Genomic DNA, 21,192 nt, shown 5'->3' on the forward strand with positions numbered 1-21,192 from the left:
ATCGGGGGCATTATAAGTGCACTACTCACCCCTGAGGGTCTCAAGGCGGGGGGCGGTGCGGAGGGGGGTCAGCAGTTCCGTCAATTTGCCCCGTCAACGTTTATTAGTCGTATGCAAAGTAAAAAAGGTGAATGATGAGAAATGTCTCTACTAGCTGCTTGAGAGTGTAACTAAAAAGCAATCTATCTTTGACAAAATGTTGATTTTTATCTTATATAATTTCTCTACCGGCAGTGCAAAATTTGTGAAGTTTTATTTAATTGGGGTATATTAAAATCTCCACTATTATCACATGTCGAGATGCAAACAATGCTTTACATGCGTAGTTACAACTATCATAGTTCCTCAAACAGGTCAGTAAATATTGGAAGGCACACATTTTCCACCAGTTGCTTTCCCCTCCTCCTACTGGCTTCTGAAGATAAGGTGTGGGTAAAACATTTTGTAGAAATTTACCTGAAATAAAACAAAATGAAGCAGAAAAAGGGATTTAGCATCTCACTTTATTTAATAAACAACAATTAGAGATAACTCACTAGATTTAATTGCAAACTTTAACTTCTGAAGCTCATATTCACGAGCTCATAAATCCCCGATATAGGGAATTACATAGAACACCTTTGCCTACCTGAATTTACAAGGTGCTTTCTTTGTTTAGACTGTTGCTGGTTACACCATTCCCCCTGGGCACCAGGTGTGCGTCTCACCCACGGTAAACCACAGGCTTCGAGACACATGGGTGGAAAATTTAGACTTCAATCCTGACCGCTACCTTCAAGATAACCCTGCAGCAGGAGACAAGTTTGCTTATGTGCCATTTGGTGCTGGTAAGTTGAAAGTGTCTCAGTAAATCCTGTTTTGATTTCATCATTTTCCTAATTCTATCAGTCCCATTGAAGTGTTACCCTTTTACCAGTAAGCAAGTTAAATACATGATTAATAGAAATTCTACAAACATATTACATTGAGAAGAGTGCAATAATGTTGTGTGTTATAGCAATTTGCATAGTGTTCTAATCGCCTGTGATGGTATCCAGGCACTTGTGCAGGTCTTAAGCTTCTTTTGGAACTCAAAAAGGGACAAGGAGGCTCTGTATTGAGGGAGGCCGTTCCATGTTTTGGGTGCGGTGTAGGAGAATGAGTGACCTCCTGCTCTGCTTTTGTGAATACGGGGGGCTTGTGAGAGTGAAGCAGAGCATAGGTGTCGGACAGGCTGGTGGAAGTGTATGCAACTGTTCAGGTATGCTGATCCAGTGTTGCGTATCGATAAGTATACATTGTATTCAAACATAAGATTATTTTGCCAAGTAAGATGGCTCACAAATTGAAGATTGCGGATGGGAAGCACTGCAGATTTAGAAAATGATTTCTGCTTGTGCTGCTTTTTTCAGTATTCTATGGCAAAGGCCACTGACTAGATTCCAGGTAAAGTAAGAAACAACTTTTAAATGTACGAAGCACAAACCAGAAGATCATTGTCATCAATACCCTCTTCAATGACTGCAAAACTAACAACAACTGGATCATTGAGTGCAATCACACCCAACACGTATATTTCTTCACCATCAGGATAATGCCCTGTACTGCTAACAGTCTTTTTCAATAAGGTAATAGTAGAACTACCCTGAGAGAGTCTTCAGGAGAAAGAGCACAAAAAGATTAAAGGTACTACTCTTGAGGATTTTTCATATCCTAGCCACTTGATCCATTTCCTTTCGGAAGACGAGAGGAAAAACATTACGAGGAAGAATAGAGTTCCTACTAACCAATCACCTTTCACCCCCATTTTCCTCACTTTCCACAGGTCTTTCTGTCTGGTCTGCAGTAGTATAAGTGCCAGAAAATCTGTTGCTGTTAGTCTAAGAAATGACGAATCGATTTTTATCGTAATTGCCTGATCAAGTTACTCAAGGTTTTCCGACCTCCTTCAAACTCCTTTCTATGCACCATCCTGCCTTGTTTATTAATTTCGCTCCATCAGCAGAGTCTCCTGCTCCTGCGTACATTCTGTTGCTCTTTTACCTCTTTTTGCCAAGAGTGGAAGGAATGGTGGATATAAAGGAGGATATGAAGCATGGGAAGGATATGGAGTAAGAGGACCTGGTAGAACATTTGGAGGACAAGGACAATATGAAGGAGGAAGATGATGATGAGGAGGAGGTGGGAGAGTTAGTTTTGATGATGATATGCAGGACTGTGACAACAGGGAAGTCTATGTTGATTCTACACTCCAACTTCGCCACATCATGATGGCACCTCAAAGTTTTTTTCCATATTGAAAATTTTATCTGGAAATTTTAAACTTTCAATGCGAAAAAAAATGTTTTCTTTACAATTTTTGTAGCGGAGTTTTGTAAGATAGTATAGGTTTTTTTTTTTTTTTTCCAAAAATTTTTATTGAAACAATAAATCAGTTACAAGCATGGGCCTACAACCGCCAGGGCCGGCCGCTAGATTCAGAAAGGATCGTACATTAGTTAAAGCAGTAGGCGACACCTGGGGCCCAGCCCCGTAAATGGCTCAGGATAGCTCGAGAGAAGCAGGAGACATACATTTAACATAAATAACAACAAAAAACAAAAGGCGAGGCATACGGGCAAAAAGCGTGGGTCAGGCTACATCCGGGGGACTTTTACTCCAAACCTTCAATTAGCTATCAACAGGAGGGAGTACTGAGAGATCGGGGGGGGGGTAACGGGTAAGGAACATCTATATTCGATTATTACAATCAGTTGCAAGGAACCATCAAGGGTCAGGGGGACAAGGCAATATCGGTGTCCACTAGGGGGGGCGTACAGATACCCCCACGATACACGTTCCATTGCCCCCAAATTCTACCCCATGCCCCGGGTTTACCGCGGGCCACATATACAGTCTTCTCCCTGAACATACACCAGTCCATGTTTTCCTTCCATACTGACACGGTGGGTGGCCGCTGGGAGTAGTATAGGTTTTTTAAAGTCATGCCCCACCTATGAGAAGACTGCTTACGTACTATAAAAGGCCCAGCTTTAGGGGCATATTTACAAAGAAGTGACGGATAGCGGCATTAGCCTTTTTGGCTAAGCGCTGCACTCCGTCACTTCTGAAACACATGGCTGCACCATATTTTCAACAACACGGTGCAGCCCTGCGTTTCACCCTGCGCTGGTACTAAATTTAGCTGCCTACGCCAATGCAGGCACCCTTGCACCATAGTGCAAAGCCTGTGTTGTGGGGAATGATTGTTTATGTGCAGGAAGGTGTCCCTTCCTGCACATAAACAATCTTAAATGGCGATTTGTAACTTCAATGTGCGCTGCTTTGTGCAACACACATAGAAGTCGCAACGCGTCATTTTTAAAATGATTGTTTATGTGCAGGAAGGGACACCTTCCTGCACATAAACAATCATGCATGGTGTTTTGCTGTTTTTATTTGTGCTGCACAATGCAGCACACATAAACAGCAAAAATGAGGAGAAATAAAGCATTTCTCCTCGATGCGCCCTGTTAAGACCAGGTTTTCCCTGGTCTTAATTTTGGCGCTGCCCCATATTTACCCCACTGTTGTAAATATGGGGCAGCATCAAAATCAATGGGTGTTGCAGCGTAACGCCCACCGCAACACCCATTGCGTAACGCCCACCACAACACCCATTGCCCACCCCTTTCAAGCCAAGTATAGCGTGAAAGGCTGCCTTATTTACAAGGCAGCATTAAGCCACATTAAGTGGCTTAACACTGCCTTGTAAATAAGAGGAAACCTGTATCGCCACCACAACGTTTAAAAATGTGATGTTCTTAGGATGATAGGGGCTTGTAAATATGCCCCTTAGTCTCTTAGACCATCACCAGAATGGGAAAAAGATATAAAGGTTGAGATTTCTCACCTGCTTGCCTCATGTGTCACACGAAACCAGATTTTGTGATTATTGCTCAAAGGTGATCTTAAAACCCTTCTCTGGCTCAACACCTTGATATGTTGGGTATGAGGGTGGTGAACTCTCCTTGCTGTCATTGAAAGGTATGTTGGGCATAAGGGCATGATATTGAAAATCATGTACACCTGATCTCTTAACTTGGGAGGGAGAGTTGAAGTGAACACCATTTTGCAAGAGGGAGAAATGGCCACACCCATTTTCATTAATGCAGCAATGAATATCAACACTTCATTATCAAATCAGATAGGTGTCCGAATGACTTGAAGAAAGTTATCCTGTCGCTACTCCTAATATTGGCAGTTGAAGAAGTTCATAAAAAAATCGATACAACAAGAGATTTAATTCCTGGGATTTTCATTTTCTGGTCAGGTATCAGTTCCCATCCTTGGCTGTGGACTGTTTCAATGCAATGCAATGTAACCTAGCTTTGTAGCTCGAACCACAGTAGGTTGTTTTGACTGTGTACATACAAATTTAGCTATCTTCACATCCCTTTTTTATGATCACTGGGGACACTAAGCACTCCTGTTTGCGTAATGGTTGGATTTCTTTGCCTTTGATTGTAAATTAGTTTTGCAAATGATTGTTTAGTGCAGATACAACGTGAAGTGTTTACAGTAAATGAATAGCTATGAATTCAAGACTAGCTCTACTTCTGAATGAATCCTTGGTTAACTACTATCCTCAAGGCATCGCACCACAGATGTTTTGGTCCTCGACCTCGCAGAAAATAGTTATATGCTATATTTCAGGTTATTACACTGGACACTCCTTCATCACATTGACTTTGCCATTAGTCAAATCTACTTCAATTACTATAGGAGTTATCCATCATATGTGACAAGGGGGCAGTATAAAGAGTTCACCGCCAAGTATAAGCATACTCCAGGTTCTTTCTCGTTCAGTCGTGTCTGGGGGCTTAACGCATACTTTATCTAACATTCATCAGCAGAGACATTTTACGAATGTTTGTCCTGCGACAGATGACTCCCTCTGTTTATAAGGGGCTGCTGACTCTGCAGTATGGACCTTCAGGAATCCCACTGCTGCATTTTAATTGGACAGCTTGCTCTTCAGGCTCCAAGTAGGAATGGAAGAGTATCTCAAATGACTCTAAGAAGATATTTTTCCCTGGGACTAACTCTGATACATCAGCCGGAAACATATTTCTTGAAGACAGGATTTTCCTACCCCAAATTTACTGAAAACGCTTTTTCCTGAAGAATAACACTCTGACATTAACTAACAACAGTTTAATAGTTGCTCTGCATTATGGCTTTCTGCATTGTCATCACACAAGCCTGACCAAACTTGTCTACTTGTTGTCTTGGGGAAACTGGGGAGCCAGAATGATTACACAGAAATCCAAAGTCTCCTTATAGGGGTGGTACATCAGTGCTTATATCACGAAGGGATGCCTTCCAAGGAGCAAGACCCAGAAGTGCAGATCATCTCTGATGCATTTAGTCAGGGCTGGGGAACATACGGAGTGTAACTTCAATAAAAGGGTCTTCATCATCAACACTTCAATAAAACATAAAATATATTAAAACTAAGTGCAGCCCATCTTGCTATAACTGCTTTTTTTCTTTAAAAAATCAGTGCTATTTCAGACAGACCATTGATATGAAATCGGGGATTACAAACTCACTGGGCCCTGAATCAAAAACTTTCCCTCTGAAGCACATATATCAAGAAAATAAAGCACTGTGGTAGCCACACAATTGAGTTATTCACTAATGTCCATGCCATCATCAAGACCTGTTTTTTTTTCCTTTTCCCCAGAGATCATCTTGTTTGCTGTGTTAGGCAGCTTATTTTACACCAGGCTTTCAGAATAGAATTTTTAGAAATGTCATGCTGATAACCTCAGCAACAGTATTTACATCCTTTCTTTTGATTCGCAGAGTAGTAAAGTTATTTGTGCGGTCCAAAATCTGATCCTCCATGTTTGACCAAGCCAGTGTTGATAGCCTAGCAGACTGAGATAGGTGGTTGTTCTTATTTGCCCTTGTTTTCTTCCTGAGGTATGCTTTGAGTTCTACATTGACTGGACAGTTTATTTCTCTCTAATCCACAGACAACAGCAGACTTGTGGATGATAAGTAAGCTCTCGTTATTACATGGATAACACTAACCACTTGAGACAATCAAAACAATCATGAATACCCTATTCAACCACATGGTCTGGTATTTGTCTAGATAAGAAAACTATTACCAAGTTGGTAGTTGCCTAGATAGTGAGCTGGACATGTTCATCAGTACATGGGGATTATTTGGAGTCCAGATAACAACTACTAATTGAGATATACAACAGATAAATTTGTCAATAGAACTGTTTTGTTTGACCCCTTCCCAAGATGGTGGTAGGTTTATTTATATATATATATATATATATATATATATATATATATATATATATAATATATTAGGGTAGTTTTGTTCTCTGACTTTTTCATTAAAACGGTTTTAAACAAGAAATGCTATATTTAAAATTCAACAATATTTTTAAAGACCTGTATTTTATATGTATCTGTAGGCTGTTGATGTAGTGGGGGAATGTCTCAGGAGGGAATACTGTTTCTGGTTTTATGTTGTCTGCGCATGTATGCAGAAGCATCCTGAAATTGTGGTCAATATTTACACAAAAGCAGTAATGTACTTCCGTGGATGCTGTTGAGGAATACTGTATATCTTTTGTGTCTTCAGAAATGATTTATGGAAAATGCCAATAAAGACCAATTTTAAAAGAAAAAAGCAATATCAAACACATGACAAATCTGACCCCAACATCCTTACATACAATGATAGCCCTAAATCCTTCCCAAAATGCATGCATAACAAAGTCAACTTCTTCATATAGTGTGGAGCTTCAGGCTTGTGAATGATTTTTGGGTCAAGATAACACAAAGATTGAGAGAGATTATATGCCATATTGGACTATTCTCCCCTTGGGTATCTCATGTGAGCTTCGGTGCCTGGAATTCTTCCAGCGGGCAGCGATATCATGTTTGGCTACCAGCAGTGCTGCCCCCAATATCGCTCAATCTGCACGGGTCCCTCCCGGACCCTCAAGTACTCCCAATAGGATTAAGAGCGGGGAGAGGTCTATGTCGAGGTTTAGGGCATCAGCGAGATCAGATACCACCCTTTCCCAGTAGCAGGTGATCACTGTATAGGACCCCACCAAATGGAAAAAAATCAACTGGAGCATGGGAGCAGCAGAAACATCACGGACTGGGAAGCAACCTAGCTCGATGTAGCCTGTCTGGGGAGAGATAAGTGGTGTGTAGGTAATATGTATGCACTAGACGTAAACGTAAGTACCTTTGGGGCCATCAAGCATCTCAACAGTCTGAGTCATATAACGGCCTAGCCATCCCTACCAACGCGTCTTGAGTGCTGTCATCGTGTTTGGGGCATTAATAATTAATTTTCAGTAAATCTGGGAGACTCTGCCCCTACCCAATGTCCTTATCATAACTTTCGCCTCCACCAGGCTGAACTCTGGGATCAAGATATTCAAAGAGATGTGTACTCGCAGTGCGTACCGTAGTTTTAGGTATTTGTGGAATTGAGTGCCAGACAAGGAGTACATCTGTTGGAGCTCCTGAAAGGAAGACATATCTTTCCCAGGACGTTCAGCAGGAGCTTTTGTCGCTAGATCCTCTTTTTATTTACGGATGAGAGGCGTGATATTACAGAACCATGTCATTGCTGTGTTCTTTGGCGACCCGGAGTCCAAAGTTTTCGGAAGTTAAGACGGCATTTAGGAATGTACACTTGCCAGTCCATACAGTCCCGCAAGAGAGCCAAGGGTACCAGCAGAGATTACGCAGGATTACCCCACAGTCCCGATGCATCTGCATAAAGACTCAAGATCTGGAGACATGGAGGGCCACTAAAAGCTGGATTCGCCAGGTACAGGAGGATGCCATCTCCGTACACACGGATACGTTGTGCAAGAGGTTCAATGGCTAGTGCAAAAAGGAGGGGGGGGACAGCCCTTGCAGGAATAAAACCATATTGTCCTGGAAGAATTAGCAACCACAGAACCCAACGTAAACCGGAAGCAAGAACAGTAGCAAACCTTTTTACTTCCCAGTTTATGAAAGATATGGGTGGTATTCCACGCAGGAAGAGGATGGGAGAGGCGTTTTGGGTATAACAACAATTGTGGCAAGGTAAATCACTTTCGCCACTTCGTTGTAAATGCGCAAGGGGTGAGGGATGAGAACATCATGAAATTTGGTATAAATTTCTATGGGGTATCCGGCCGTGTGTTTTTCTGGGTGCTTTTCTGGGTGCCATCGATGTAATGGCCTCAGTCACCTCCTCTGCCGTGATAGGCTCTTCCAGTTCCCGATGCTTGGCATCTGATAGACAAGACAGTAGTACCTCATGTAGAAGGGGACCCACCATCTCCTCCACCGAACGCGGGAAAGCTGCATATAGTGATGCATAGTAGTCGGCAAAAGCTTGGGCGATGGCGGAAGAGGTACAGTGGGTCAGGCCGAGCCGATCAATAATTTCAGGAACAACTATTGGCCAGGGGCCTGGAGGCCAACCAATACAATAGCTTCCCAATTGTATGCCCCACCCATACACCCGTGCTGCAGATGTGCACCAGATTTGTTTCACAGCCTCCATGGAGAAAAGTTTTATTTCCTCCCAAATCAGCCCCAACCCCAGTTGTCTGGTAACGTCTCTATGTGGATCAGAAGTAAGCTGAGACTCTAAAAAAGGGCTCCAGATTCTAACTGCACAACACGGTGGTCCCGCGCCCTTTCTTTTTGTCTGAGGATACCCTTGGTGTGCCCACGTACAGATGCTTTACATGCCACCCAAAGGATGCCCTTGGAATGGACGGACCCACTCAATCTCTTGGAAGTAGCGTGTGATATCTTGCCCCACCGCTTCTCTGTAGGTTTTGTCCTGAAGATGTCAAGCGTTTAGGCACCACATGGGATGGTGACAAGTGCTGGTCTCACTGACTCGGATCAGTATCGGGCGTGATCTGAGATCCCTAGTGGGAGAATCTGAGCATTAGACACCTGTAATGCATCGGGCGGGCATAAAGAGCAAATCTCAAAGAAACGGTTAGTTATAGATTCCTTACCTTAGAATTACCCCCAGGCGTCAGACTGGATCCGGAAAGTTTTTCGTCATCAGTACCCTTGCGTGTCGAACGGTGGCGTCGGTCAACTCCGCGTTCGACGTCAGAGTTGTGGTTGCCAGGATGATGTTGCGGTGCCTACATAGATGCCGCCCCTGCACGCTGACGTCAGTTCTTTCTTTTTCCACGCCAGCAAGCGCAGATCCGGAGAGAGGGGTACCCCCAGTCATTTTTTGACTCAGCTTTTTCTTGACTTTTTTGTTTTTTGAGTCCATCGACTCCTGGTGCACGAGGGATGCCCGGCTTTAAAGCTTGCGGTTCCTGTAACCAACTGATGTCGGTGACGAATCCGCTCCGTGTATGCCTCTACTGCCTGGAGAGCGACCATGATCCCAAGTCCTGCTCGACTGCCGGACCATGGCCCGAAGACTTTGCGGGAGCTGTCCCGAAAGCTACTCCAAGCCCAGCAGTCGGCTCTGCGCCGCTCAATGTCCCGGTCGCGTAGGAGGTCGAGGGACCGGTCGCGGAGCCAACACCATTCTTCCTCTAAGTCTTCGCACTCGGGGTCAGGTTAGTCGAAGCACAAAAAGAAGTCGAAGAAGCATCATCGCTCTTCGACTTCTCCCAGTCCATTGGCCAACACGACGAGGGATGCGGGTTGTGCCCCTCCCGCAGCTCCGTGTGCAGAGCCCGTAGGGTCGGCTCTTGGTCCCCCCCCCCCTTCCCAGGAGCAACCCCTGCCCAGCTTCGTCAGTTTCACGAAGCGTTGCACGCCATCTTTGGGCAGCCCGACTCCGCTGACGTGCCTTCGGGACCCCCAGACTCGGCAGGGGGCCCTGGGTCTTCGGCGGCTTCAGCCTTGGCGCCGCAGGGTCCCCTTGGATCCAGGCCTGGATCCGGATCGGCACCGGTCGGCCTTGTTAAGCCTCCCCCGGCGCAGATTCCACCGGCACCACATCCGCCACCGCCGTCTGCTGTGTACCCAGCTGACGTCGACCCTGGCCTGCACCTCGAGGTAGACACGGAGTCAGACCAGCATCGACTTACGCCGGATCGGACGCCGACGGGTACTTTTGTGCCCCTGTTCTAAACTGGCTCTTTGAAACCAGATTGGCAGCCAGAGGAGGGTGAGGAGGACAGGGAGGGGCCTGGGGACCGTTTAACCGACCAGTTGGTGTATGAACAGGACTGGAGAGAAGAACTAGGGGAAGCCAGTGGTCTGGATAACTCACTAGACCTTGGCATGTTGTCTCCTACCATGGCTATGGAGGAGTGAGCGTCATACACAGTGGTGTTGCGTAGGGTGGCCGAGGCTCTCTACCTTGAGCTACCTACAGTGGCAGTCAGGACTAACCTCCTGACAGAGGTCCTTCAACCGGCAGCGAGTTCTTTGGAGCCCCATCGGCCATTTAAGGAAGCCCTCGCGGTAATCCTTTTGGGCACCAGGTCCAGGCCCAACACAGGGGCTCCTGGGACAGGATGATTGCCCAACGCCACCGCCCAGCTCCGGGCGACCCCACTTTCCTCTCCCAACACCCCACCCCTGGGAGCTTGGTAGTCCAAGCCTTCACTTCTAAAGGCGCATTCCCTCACGCACCACCAGATAGGAAATACAAAAAGCTGGACCACCTTGGGAAGAAAATGTTTTCTTCCGCCAGCTTGGGACTGCGGTCGGTAAACACCGCATGTCTGTTGGGCTGTTACACCCACTCTGTGTAGAATACGGTAGTGCAGGTGCTGCCCCAGTGCCCGGAGGAGGCCTGGGCTGTGCTCTCCCGTGCAGTTGCCGAGGGGAGAGACGCAGCGAAGTTTACCATCCGCTGTGGGCTGGATACCGCAGACGCACTTGGCAGGACGATTTCCACGTCAGTAGCCCTTCGACGCTACGCCTGGTTGCGTTCGACTGGTTTTTCCGGGGATGTCCAATCCACCCTTATGGACATGCCCTTCGATGGCCGTTGCCTTTTCGGTGACAAGGCAGACAACGCCCTAGAGCGCTTTAAGGACTCTAGGGCTACGGCCTGGTCCTTGGGCCTCTCCACCACCCGCCCTGCGCAGTCTGCCTTGCGCCCCTTTCGTGGCTACGGAAGGGGTGCCACACTACGTCCCGCCCAGAGCCTCAGGCCGGCGCAGCGCGGCCGGGGACATGGGAACCACAGCCGTGGTTCTGGGGGCCAATGGGCAGGCCAGTCCACCACAGCCCCCTCTGCAGCAGCTTCCAAACCCTCCTAGTCCGACCCTTCAGGGCCACCAAACACCAGTGGGCGGCAGGATCCGCCATCACCTCCCCCATTGGCGCACCATCACGTCAGACAGGTGGGTTTCGCAAATAGTCAGAGGGGGCTACTCCCTCCCCTTCGAGACTACCCCTCCATCCATGCCACCTCAGTACCATCGCATGTCGGAGGATCACCTGGCCCTTCTCCAACAGGAAGTTTCGGCACTCTTGGCCAAGGGTGCCATTGAGCGCATTCCTGCCCCAGAAGTAGGTCATGGTTGCTATTTCCACTACTTTCTGGTGCCCAAGAAGGACAACAGCCTGCGTCCTATCTTGGATCTCGGGGACGTCAACTGCTTGAAGGAGACGTTCAAGATGTTGACGCTCGCTCAGGTCTTTTCTGCCCTGGACCCTAAACCCTGGAGACTGGATGGTAGCATTGGACTTGCAGGACGCTTATTTTCACGTCCCCGTCCTTCCGGCCATCGGCGTTACCTGCGGTTCACAGTAGGCCACGAGCACTTTCAGTTTACCGTCCTCCCCTTTGGCCTTATCAGCGCCCCTCGGGTGTTCACAAACGATGGCAGTGGTCGCAGCAAATCTGCACAGATCAGGGGTTCCAGTCTTCCCCCTATCTCGACGACTGGCTGTTGAAGGCGGGCTCACCCCAGGCTGTCGTCTCCCACCTCCAGACTACGGCCGACCTCCTGCATTTGCTGGGGTTCTCCATCAACATGCCGAAGTCACACCTGACCCCCTCTCAGAAGCTCCTCTTCACCGGAGCGGTTTTGGACAGGGAGCAGTTTCGGGTTTATCCCCCCGAACAGCGAGTCTGAGATAGTCGGGCTATGATTCTGATCTCTCAGCCTCTATCCCAGGTTTCGGTCAGGATGACCCCCAGGCTGCTGGGTCTGATGGCCCCCTGCATCCTGCTGGTGGATCATGCCAGATGGCATATGCAGGCTCTGCAGTAGGAACTGAAGTTCCAGTGGGCGCAACATCAGGGGAATCTGTCAGATTGCGTCCAGATCTCGGAGGGCACTGCACACCAATTGCAGTGGTGGCTTACGAACCAGGAATGGGTCGAAGGTAGATCCCTCTCCCTTCCTCGGCCAGAGTTCACAGTGGTGACTGATGAATCAGTTCTGGGATTGTGCGGCCACATGGGGGAGGCGGAGATCAGAGGCCTCTAGTCTCCGGCGGAGTCCGGGCTCCACATCAACCATCTGGAGCTTTGGGCGATTCGTCTTGCAGTCAAGGCATTCCTTCCCTCTGTCCCGGGAAGAGTAGTGCAGGTGTTTATGGACAACAACACTGCCATGTGGTACTGCAACAAACAAGGCGGGGTGGGGTTGTAGACCCTATGTCAGGAGGCCCTCCGCCTATGGACATGGGTGGAACATCAGGGCATATCCCTGGTGATTCAACACCTGGGAGGGCGGACGAACTCAGCCGCAGGTGCATGATGGATCACAAATGGTGTCTTCACTCGGAGGTGGTGCAATGTTTCTTTCAGCAGTGGGGAGAGCCTTGGTTGGATCTATTAGCCACCAAAGAGAACGAGCAATGTCAGCAGTTCTGCGCGTTGGAATTTCCAAGGCGGCACTCGCTAGGCGACGCTTTTCATCGCAAGTGGAGTTGCAGTCTTCTAAACGCCTTTCCGCCTATACCACTTCTGCCCAGAGTGCTGAAGAAGGTCAAGCGAGACCGGGCCCAAGTCATTCTTGTGGCTCTGGATTGGGCGAGAAGAGTCTGGTATTCCGAGCTGCTCAACATGGCCATAGATCCTCCAATCCGACTGCCTCTTCGGGAGGATCTTCTGTCGCAGCAGGGGACGGTCCTCCACCCGAACCTGTCCAGCCTCTACCTCCTTGCGTGGAGATTGAGCAGCGGCAGTTGACGTATTTTGACCTGCCTCCCGAAGTCTGCGATGTTCTCTTGGCAGCCAGGCGTCCCTCCAATGAGACGGTATACGCCTGCCGATGGAATAAATTTGTGGCATGGTGCACAGCAAAGGCTGTGGATCCCCTTTCCGCCCCTCTTTCTGAGGTCCTCCGTATTCCTCCTTTCTTTGGCCCAGCAGGGCTCTGCTCTGGGCACTCCCTGTTCCCTTCGTAAAGCCCCAGTGGGACTTGAACTTGGTTCTTACATATCTTATGTGTGCTCCCTTTGAGTCGCTACATAAATGTCCTCTCAGGCTTCTCACTTTTAAAACTGCTTTATTGGTGGACATCACCCCTGCAGGGTGAGTGAGCTACAAACTCTTTCTTCCAAGTCTCCTTTTCTGGCTGTCCATCCCGACAAGGTCTTCACAAACTAGACCTTCCTTTCTTCTAAAGGTGGTTACTTCTTTCCACATCAGCCAAACCATCACTTTGCCCACCTTCTTTCCACCTCTGCATCCAAAACGTGTGCTTTCCTTCTTTTTGTATCGCACCAAACAATTCCGGGTGGACGACCAGCTCTTTGTTGGTTACGTGGGCGCTAAGAAAGGTCGGGCCGTGCACAAACGGACCATGTCCAGGTGGGCGGTTCTGTGTATCAAAGCCTGTTATTCTTTGGCAAAGAAGGAGCTTCCAGTGGGACTGTGCGCCCATTCCACCAGGCTGACGGCAGCTACCACTGCTTTGGGACGAGGAGTCCCCCTAAATGACATCTGTCAGGCAGCTACGTGGGCATCGTTGCACACGTTCACTAAACACTACTGGCTGGACAGCCAAGTCCGGAGAGACTGCTTCTTTGGCCGTTCTGTTCTCCAGGACTTTCTGGTTTGAACTTAGTTCGCAGACCCACCACCGGGGTTGGTATTACTGGGGTATCTATAAAGTTATTTACCTTCGGTAACGATATATCTGTAAGAAACATAGGTTAGTTAAAGATTCCTTACCGCCCCGTTCTGCGAACTGACTTCTAGGGTTAAGGACTTCCTTTTAGGGCCCTAGTTTTGTGCACCAGTGGTCAGTGTCTTGCATGGCTCTGCGCTTATGGCGTGGAAAGTCGTCTACAGAACTGACGTCAGCGCACCAGAGCGGCGTCTATGTAGCTACCGCGACGTCATCCGGGCGATCACGACGACGGAGGCGACCGGCGCCACCTTCTGACGCGCAGGGGTACTGCTGACGAAAAACTTTCCGGATTCAGTCTGACGCCTGGGGGTAATTCTAAGGTAAGGAATCTATAGCTAACCTATGTTTCTTACAGATTAATCTTTACCGAAGGTAAGTAACTTGTTCGTCAATGCAAGTGTTAGTGTGGTGCGCAGTGGATGTGTGTGTACATTGGCTCTGCCGGGGGTTCCAGATCTTCCATATATCGCATAGACCCAGGGTACCTACCCACTGTTGTAGATATGTGGCCCACGTCAGAAGAGGGGCCAGGGGAGTCTATAGAAGGGTCGGGTACCGTGTTGAAGTCACCATTATCGGGGGTAAGTCCAGGAGGAATCTGTGTCACCACTTCAAGAAGAGATGTCAGGAAGACCTCTAATGCTACGGGGTGCATAAATACATACCAGGTTCAAGAGACGGCCTTCTACTAGGCCTGCAAAAGCAAAGTACTGACCTTGGCGCCTTGGTCGCCACCAGGGGGAAGGCCTGACATAGCACTTCTGGCGAAACCTGCATGGTGTACCCTGTCGTAGCCAATCCTAGCTAGAAACAGGCATTTTATGCCTAAGAGATGAGTCTCCTGCAACATAAGGACTGAAGGGGCAAATCTTTGGGCGTAGCGTAACACTGCGGAGCTTTTAATTTTGTCTAGAAGGCCGTTAACGTTCCAGGACATGATACTATAGGGGTTCATGGCGAGGTGTGCGAGGACAGTAGAATCAGGAGCAGGAAATGCTGAGACTCCATGGGGACCCACAAGGACAAAACCCAGTCAGGGGACATGTGAATATAGGGCACCTGTTGCCATTGATATAGTGCCAGATGAGTGAGACAACCTAGGGGAAAAAAAGCAAGAACACAGAAAAAAACAGAACAATAGCATTGTGCATGCATCTGAACATTTAACTTCCCACCCCCCCCAACTTACTCCACACCCATACTTTCCCCCGAGAAGCATCTGTCCCCCCATAACTAATACCTAAAAACAAATTCAAGTGTCCAGGTTAGGTGTGGAGTGGTGGACCTCTTCTGTTAGATAGGATCAGTGTAGTGTGGCACCTGAGTCTGCTTAGGTGGTCATATGTTGGTCATGGAACAGTAAGAATTATTTGTTTTCTAGTGGCCTGGGCCAGTCCAGTCCAGTCATCCTTCATTCAAATAGGCGGAGGGGTTTGACTCAGTCCGTCCTCCAACTGGGCTGGGCCGGGAGTCCTCTCTATCAGTGGAGGATGAACCTGATCTATGTTTTGGTGGAAGAGCCAAGGATCCCGAACTCAGAGAGGTTGGCGCATTCCTGCTTTCACGCCTGTTCGGGATCGGGTGCGGACCCACCTACTGCGCCGGTACGGCTGTAGGCCTCGGGGCTAGGTCTGCCTAGCAGAAGCGAGCGGGTGTGAGGTGGGCCACGTAACTGTTTTTCCTCTGTGAGCCACTCCCAATCCGACCCTGAAGTCTAAAAAAAAAATAGGATTTGCCCTCAAATATAATTTTGAGTTGTGCTGGGAACAAAAGCATGTAGGATAGTTGAAGAGCTCAAAGCTTCTATTTGACTGATTCATAGCAATGTCGTTTGACCTGGACCTCTCGGGTGTAGTCTGGAAAAATAAAACTTTTTGAATTTTGATACAAGAGGTCAGGGTGAGCCCTTGCTTCTCGCATGATACAGTCTCTGTCCTTTAAATTAAAGAATCTCGTGATCATGGGTCTACGTGGTGCCACTGGGCGGGTAAAAGAGTGGGGGAGCTTGGGGGTGAGTGCGCAGTGTGCCTGTTCTATTGCAAACCAGGGGAAAAGCTTATCTTGTGGCATCCAGGATTTGAGGCACTCCTCCAGGAAAGCGGCAGATTGAGCACCCTTCCATGTCCTCTGGGAATCCAATAAAATGTAGATTATTGCGCCTAGTGCGTTTTTCAGCCTCTTCAGCGTGTTGATGATGATCATTTGTTCGGTTTAAGAGACTGGCCACAGGATCAGCCCTGTGTGTCCACGGATTGGGAGGAGGGGCAACAGCCGGGAAAGCAATAGCAGGACAGACTGAAGTTGCAGGTATGGTAAGTATTGTATTGTGAGCTTATATAGCGCGAACTGTCACCCTATGGGTATCCTGGCACTATAACTTAGACAGATGGCATCAACAACAATGGGCCAGATTATCAGTGGAAAGCACTACTCTCAATCCTAGGGAATAGCCAAGTTTTCAATTTCTTTCTAAAGCATAACAAGGAGTTAGCTTGTCTAATACTCTGGGGTAGCTCGTTCCAGAGGCGTGAGGCCACTGTGCCGAATGCCCTGCCTCTCATCCTGGATTTCTTAAATCTGGTAGTTGTTACCAGGTTTGCGCTGGAAGAGCGAAGATGTCTTATGGGCTTGTACCAGGTAAATCTCTCCTGCATAGATAAAGGGCCCAAACCGTGCACTTCTCTAAACACAATGCATAGGGATTTGAAACTAACTCTTTCCAATGAAGATCTCTCAGGGCAGATGTGGTGGAGGACCTGCGTTGCCTATTTAATGCCAGCTTTGCTGCTATAGACTGGACTCTCTGCAACCCCTGCAAGATATATTGTGGAGCTCCCAAATACAAGGAGTTGCAGTAGTCCAGTCTACACAGAATTATGCTCCTCACTACAAGGGGTCTAGCCTCATTAGGCAGCAATGTAAGAATCTGCCGAAGCGCATTTAGCAAAGCAAAGCAGACGCTAACCATTTTCTTAGCCTGTGATGCCATTTGGAGATTGTCATCAATCAGGACGCCCAGGTTGCGTACAGTTTTGACTGAGGCCAATGGGTCATCCCCAGGGGTGAGTTTAAACTTTAGCGGCAGGTGCAGTACCATTTTAGCAGTAGAGCAATATACCACCTCTGTTTTCCCCCCGTTGAACTGCAAAGAGTTTTATTTGAGCCAACCAGAGGTCTGGCGCATGCATTCCTGGAATGTATCCATGGTCACCGCATGCTTCCCTTCCAAAGAGAACACCAATTGGGTGTCGTCAGCATAGTTGAACAGGTCAATCCCAAAAGACTTTATGATGGGATCAAAGGACGCAGATATATATTAAAAAGAGTGGGGCTTTTTGCCGAACCCTGCGGCACTCCGTAGCGTACCAGAGACTTAGATGAGGCCAACGGTGTCATGGTTACGACCTGTTGTCTCTCTGATAGGTACGATTGCAGCCACTTCAGAGCACGACCTTTCACACCCATTCTTTCCAGCCTTCCCATCAAAACTGCATGGCTCACCGTGTCGAATGCGGCCGACATATCTAGCAACACTAACACAGATGAGTTACCATTGTCGGCTCACATTCTCAGATTATCCAATACGGTTGCCAAAGCTGTTTCCGTCCCATGTCCTGGGTGAAAACCGAACTGATCCCTATCCAACAGATGATTCTCTTCAAGATAGCACGATAAGGACTTGCTGTCAGCCTTTTCCAGAATTTTTATAGGATAAGGCAAAAGAGATATGGGCCTAAAGTTTGCTGGGTTTGTTGGATCCAGAGAGGATTTCTTAAACAGGGGGGTTACCACTGCCTGCTTCCATACCTCTGAGACCACGCCTTCTTCTAAGGATTGACAGCAAATCTGTCGCATCCAGGAAAATAATTCTTGTCCACACTCCTTCCAGATCTTATGAGAGAGGGGGTCTAGTGGGGACCCAGAAGATACACTTTGAGCAAGGCTGTTGAAGAGCTCCTTGGTAAGAGGTTGAAAGTACCCCAAAGATGTTTCTGCCCAGGGTTCCTCAGCTAGTATCTGAGGTAGTGCATCCTGGCGACTAGCATTACCTGGCTCAAACCCTCCGACGATTTTGGGGATCTTTTCATCAAAGAAAGTGGCGATCTCATTGCATAATTTCTGCGATGCAACCACTTTATTACCCATGCAGGCGGGGCTAGAGAGATCCCTTATGGTATTGAAGAGAGCTTTTGTACTGTTAGGCGCATGTAGGATGGATTTAGCATAGAAGAGTGCTTTGGACTTGGCAATAGTCTCCTTATATTGGGCCTGCACTAATTTCAGCTCTTTCCTATCGGAATCTAGGTATGACCTTCGCCACCTCCTCTCAGCCTGTCTACATGTGATTCGTATTAATTTCAGCTCCTCACTGTACCAGGGAGCTGAAGGTTTCCTTCTATTCTTCATTCGTTTTATGGGAACGCACAAATCGAAAGTGTTGGTAATATGATTACAATAAGTTTGATAGTTCTTGTCCACTGAGTCATCAGAAACAAAAAAGGTCTGATTCGGGAATATTGGGTCTGTTCTATTTTTTTATAATTTGGCCCAGTCTCTTCCCTTGCGATAGGTCACTGAACGATTGTTGTTATTCGCAGGATTCAGCATTATAATCCTGAAATGGATTAATGAATGGTCAGTCTGGTTTGAAAACAGGAGATCCAGCACATGTCCTCATAATGGGTTGGCTGTTGTACTAACTGGTGTGGACTAAAGTTCTCACATGTATGCCTCAGGTCTCTCAGATGATTCCCTAGGGCCCTGTTATCCCATAGGTTAAAATCCCCTAGAAGCATCATTCTGGAGTGTGTTAAAGTCAGGGCAGCAATGGTATCAAACAATGCTTGGTACTGAGTATCTAGACCCGGAGGTCTATAGCAGACCATTCCGGTTAGTAGCCTTCCTTTTGTCTCTTGCACAGAAAAGCCTAATAGCTCAATCCCAGCAACCTCATCAAACTGTAGAGGTGCAAAGTTCCAAAGTAAGGTGGCACTCTGCCCCAGCCTGGCTGCAACAGGGAAGGCATGAGAGTACACTGCACCACACATGCACATCAATCTGTTGAACTTCAGTGAGCGGGAGCGAAGGCGGGCAGGAGAATCCAGGGATCACTTCCTCTACAGGGGGAAAAGGATCGAGGCTAATCCGCTGGGAGGAGAACCCACACAGCATGCTTCCTCAAAACTGAAGGGGGCAACAAGGATATCAAAAACACTTTAATAGGCCCGGCCTCCAAGATAATAAAACATCCCCATGTAAGAATTGAGTCCACCACCCCTCCAAGTGTACCGAGTCTACATTCAGTGGTGCCACAGCATCAGTTTGGCCCCCGACCCGCTTGGCAAAGGGGCAGGCTGCAGTGCCAAGGGGTGAGTCACTCACTCTCCAATTCCACAAGATGGAACCCAGTCACGCAATTCAAGTGAATACCAGGCTCTCCAGGGCCGCTTCCTGATTGAGCCAATGGGAAGCTGCCAGGCAGGCCTCCAGGTCCCGTGCCTGGTCACAGCTGGAGGTGTGCGGTGCGCAGCGTGCCTGCTTGAAGGGCTTGCTCATGGAGGCCGGTGCACTGCCTCCTCAATTGGACACGTCGGGCCTCGCCCCGCGCCAGGAGGTGTCTAGTAATGCCTCGGAGCCTCGGTGAAAGTCTGGTCCCGATGTCGGCCCCCTCTGTCTCACACCGATGGATCTGCTGCAGAGGGAATCAAGAGGATCTCACGAGGGCTCAGCTCCGGCGTCTTCAAGTAGTATAGAGCCCTACTGAGCCCGTCGCTCACTCTGCAGGATTCAGGAGGTGGAGGAGGGCCAGGCCAGGTGATCATCACTACGGGCCGCATGTATACAGGACCTGTTGAGCCGGCAGCTGCCCCCGTCAATGACCTGCTGCCCCCTCAGCCTCTGTGGAGCATGTCGCCTCTCCGTGCGGGTGCCTCTGCGGGACCCCAGTGTCGCCCAGGATTGTCGCAGCGAGGAGGTAGGCATCTAGGCTGCCATTTTATGTCAGGCCTGACTCCGGTTGCAGGCCGCACCGTTGGTGCCTTGTGTCTCCGGACTCGCCTCACCACAGCTCTAGTTGTTGCCTGGACCAAACAATGACCAATCCTGCACAGACACAGCAAGGCACTGCCGCTCAATGTGACTGAGGGGTCTGGAGTACTCTCAAAAGTGTGGCCGCCATCTTGACGCCCCCAAGCCCTGCCCTTCCAATACGGAAATTTTACTTCATTGATTACAGGGGGGATGTTTATTTTATTTTGATTTACCTCATTGTATTTTCCATTTCATGATTCTATTTCTTGTTCTCTTGTCTCCAATATCAAATCAACAGAAACATTTAATAACATTTGTTTAAAGGACAGCATAGACCTAATGTTAATAACTTTTGCTGCAGAAATAGTGAGTGAGACTCCTAACTAAATAAAATGTATCTGTGGCACGAGTGACAAGAATAGCATACCTATAAACAAACTTGCATTTTAGATGATCTTTTTGAGAAGTGTACCGAAATGAACAAGTTAATTACCTTTGGTAAAGCTTTTTCTGGAGGACACTCTATTAATCCGCAGAATCCTAGCTTTTAGAATATCACAGGTGCTAGACTAGATCCACAAAATTCTCCGAGCTGACAAGTGACTTTGTGTTGCTGTGTGGCAATCTTGTGCTGCCCTAGAAATTATGGAAAAAAGCTCCATCTAGGAGTCACCACTGCGCACTGAGGTCAGTTTCTTAATCTTTCTGCGTCCATGCCCTCCGATACAGATCATTGTAAACAAAATGTAGGTGGCAATATTTTGAAATCTGACTTTTGGACCTTAAGAGGCTGTCTAGTGGTCCATTCCACCGAACAGGGAGGGAGGGCATCGCGGAATCTGCTGTTAGATTATCAAGCAGAAAGAGCATTACTGAAGGTAAGTAACTTGTTCTTCCTATGGATACTTGTAACGAACAAGTTACTTACCTTGGGTAACGATGTATCTGTTAGAGACATATGTAGTTATAGATTCTTTACCTTAGAATTAGCCCCATGCATCAGACTCGATCAAGGGATTTTTTTTTTGTACCAGTACCCCTGTGCATCGTAGGTGGCGTT

General features: G+C 47.9%; 1 protein-coding gene across 1 annotated transcript in view; it reads left to right on the forward strand.

Annotated features, from left to right (window-relative positions):
* CYP51A1 (cytochrome P450 family 51 subfamily A member 1) overlaps positions 1 to 21,192 on the forward strand; it is an 86,473-nt gene that overhangs the window by 39,675 nt on the left and 25,606 nt on the right. Inside the window, exon 9 of the mRNA XM_085631091.1 lies at positions 659 to 827. Within this exon, the coding sequence (XP_085487217.1) occupies positions 659 to 827 (169 nt within the window). The remainder of the gene's footprint in view (positions 1 to 658; positions 828 to 21,192) is intronic.

Source organism: Triturus cristatus, chromosome 10, assembly GCF_964204655.1.
Source record: "Triturus cristatus chromosome 10, aTriCri1.1, whole genome shotgun sequence".
Lineage (NCBI taxonomy): Eukaryota > Metazoa > Chordata > Amphibia > Caudata > Salamandridae > Triturus > Triturus cristatus.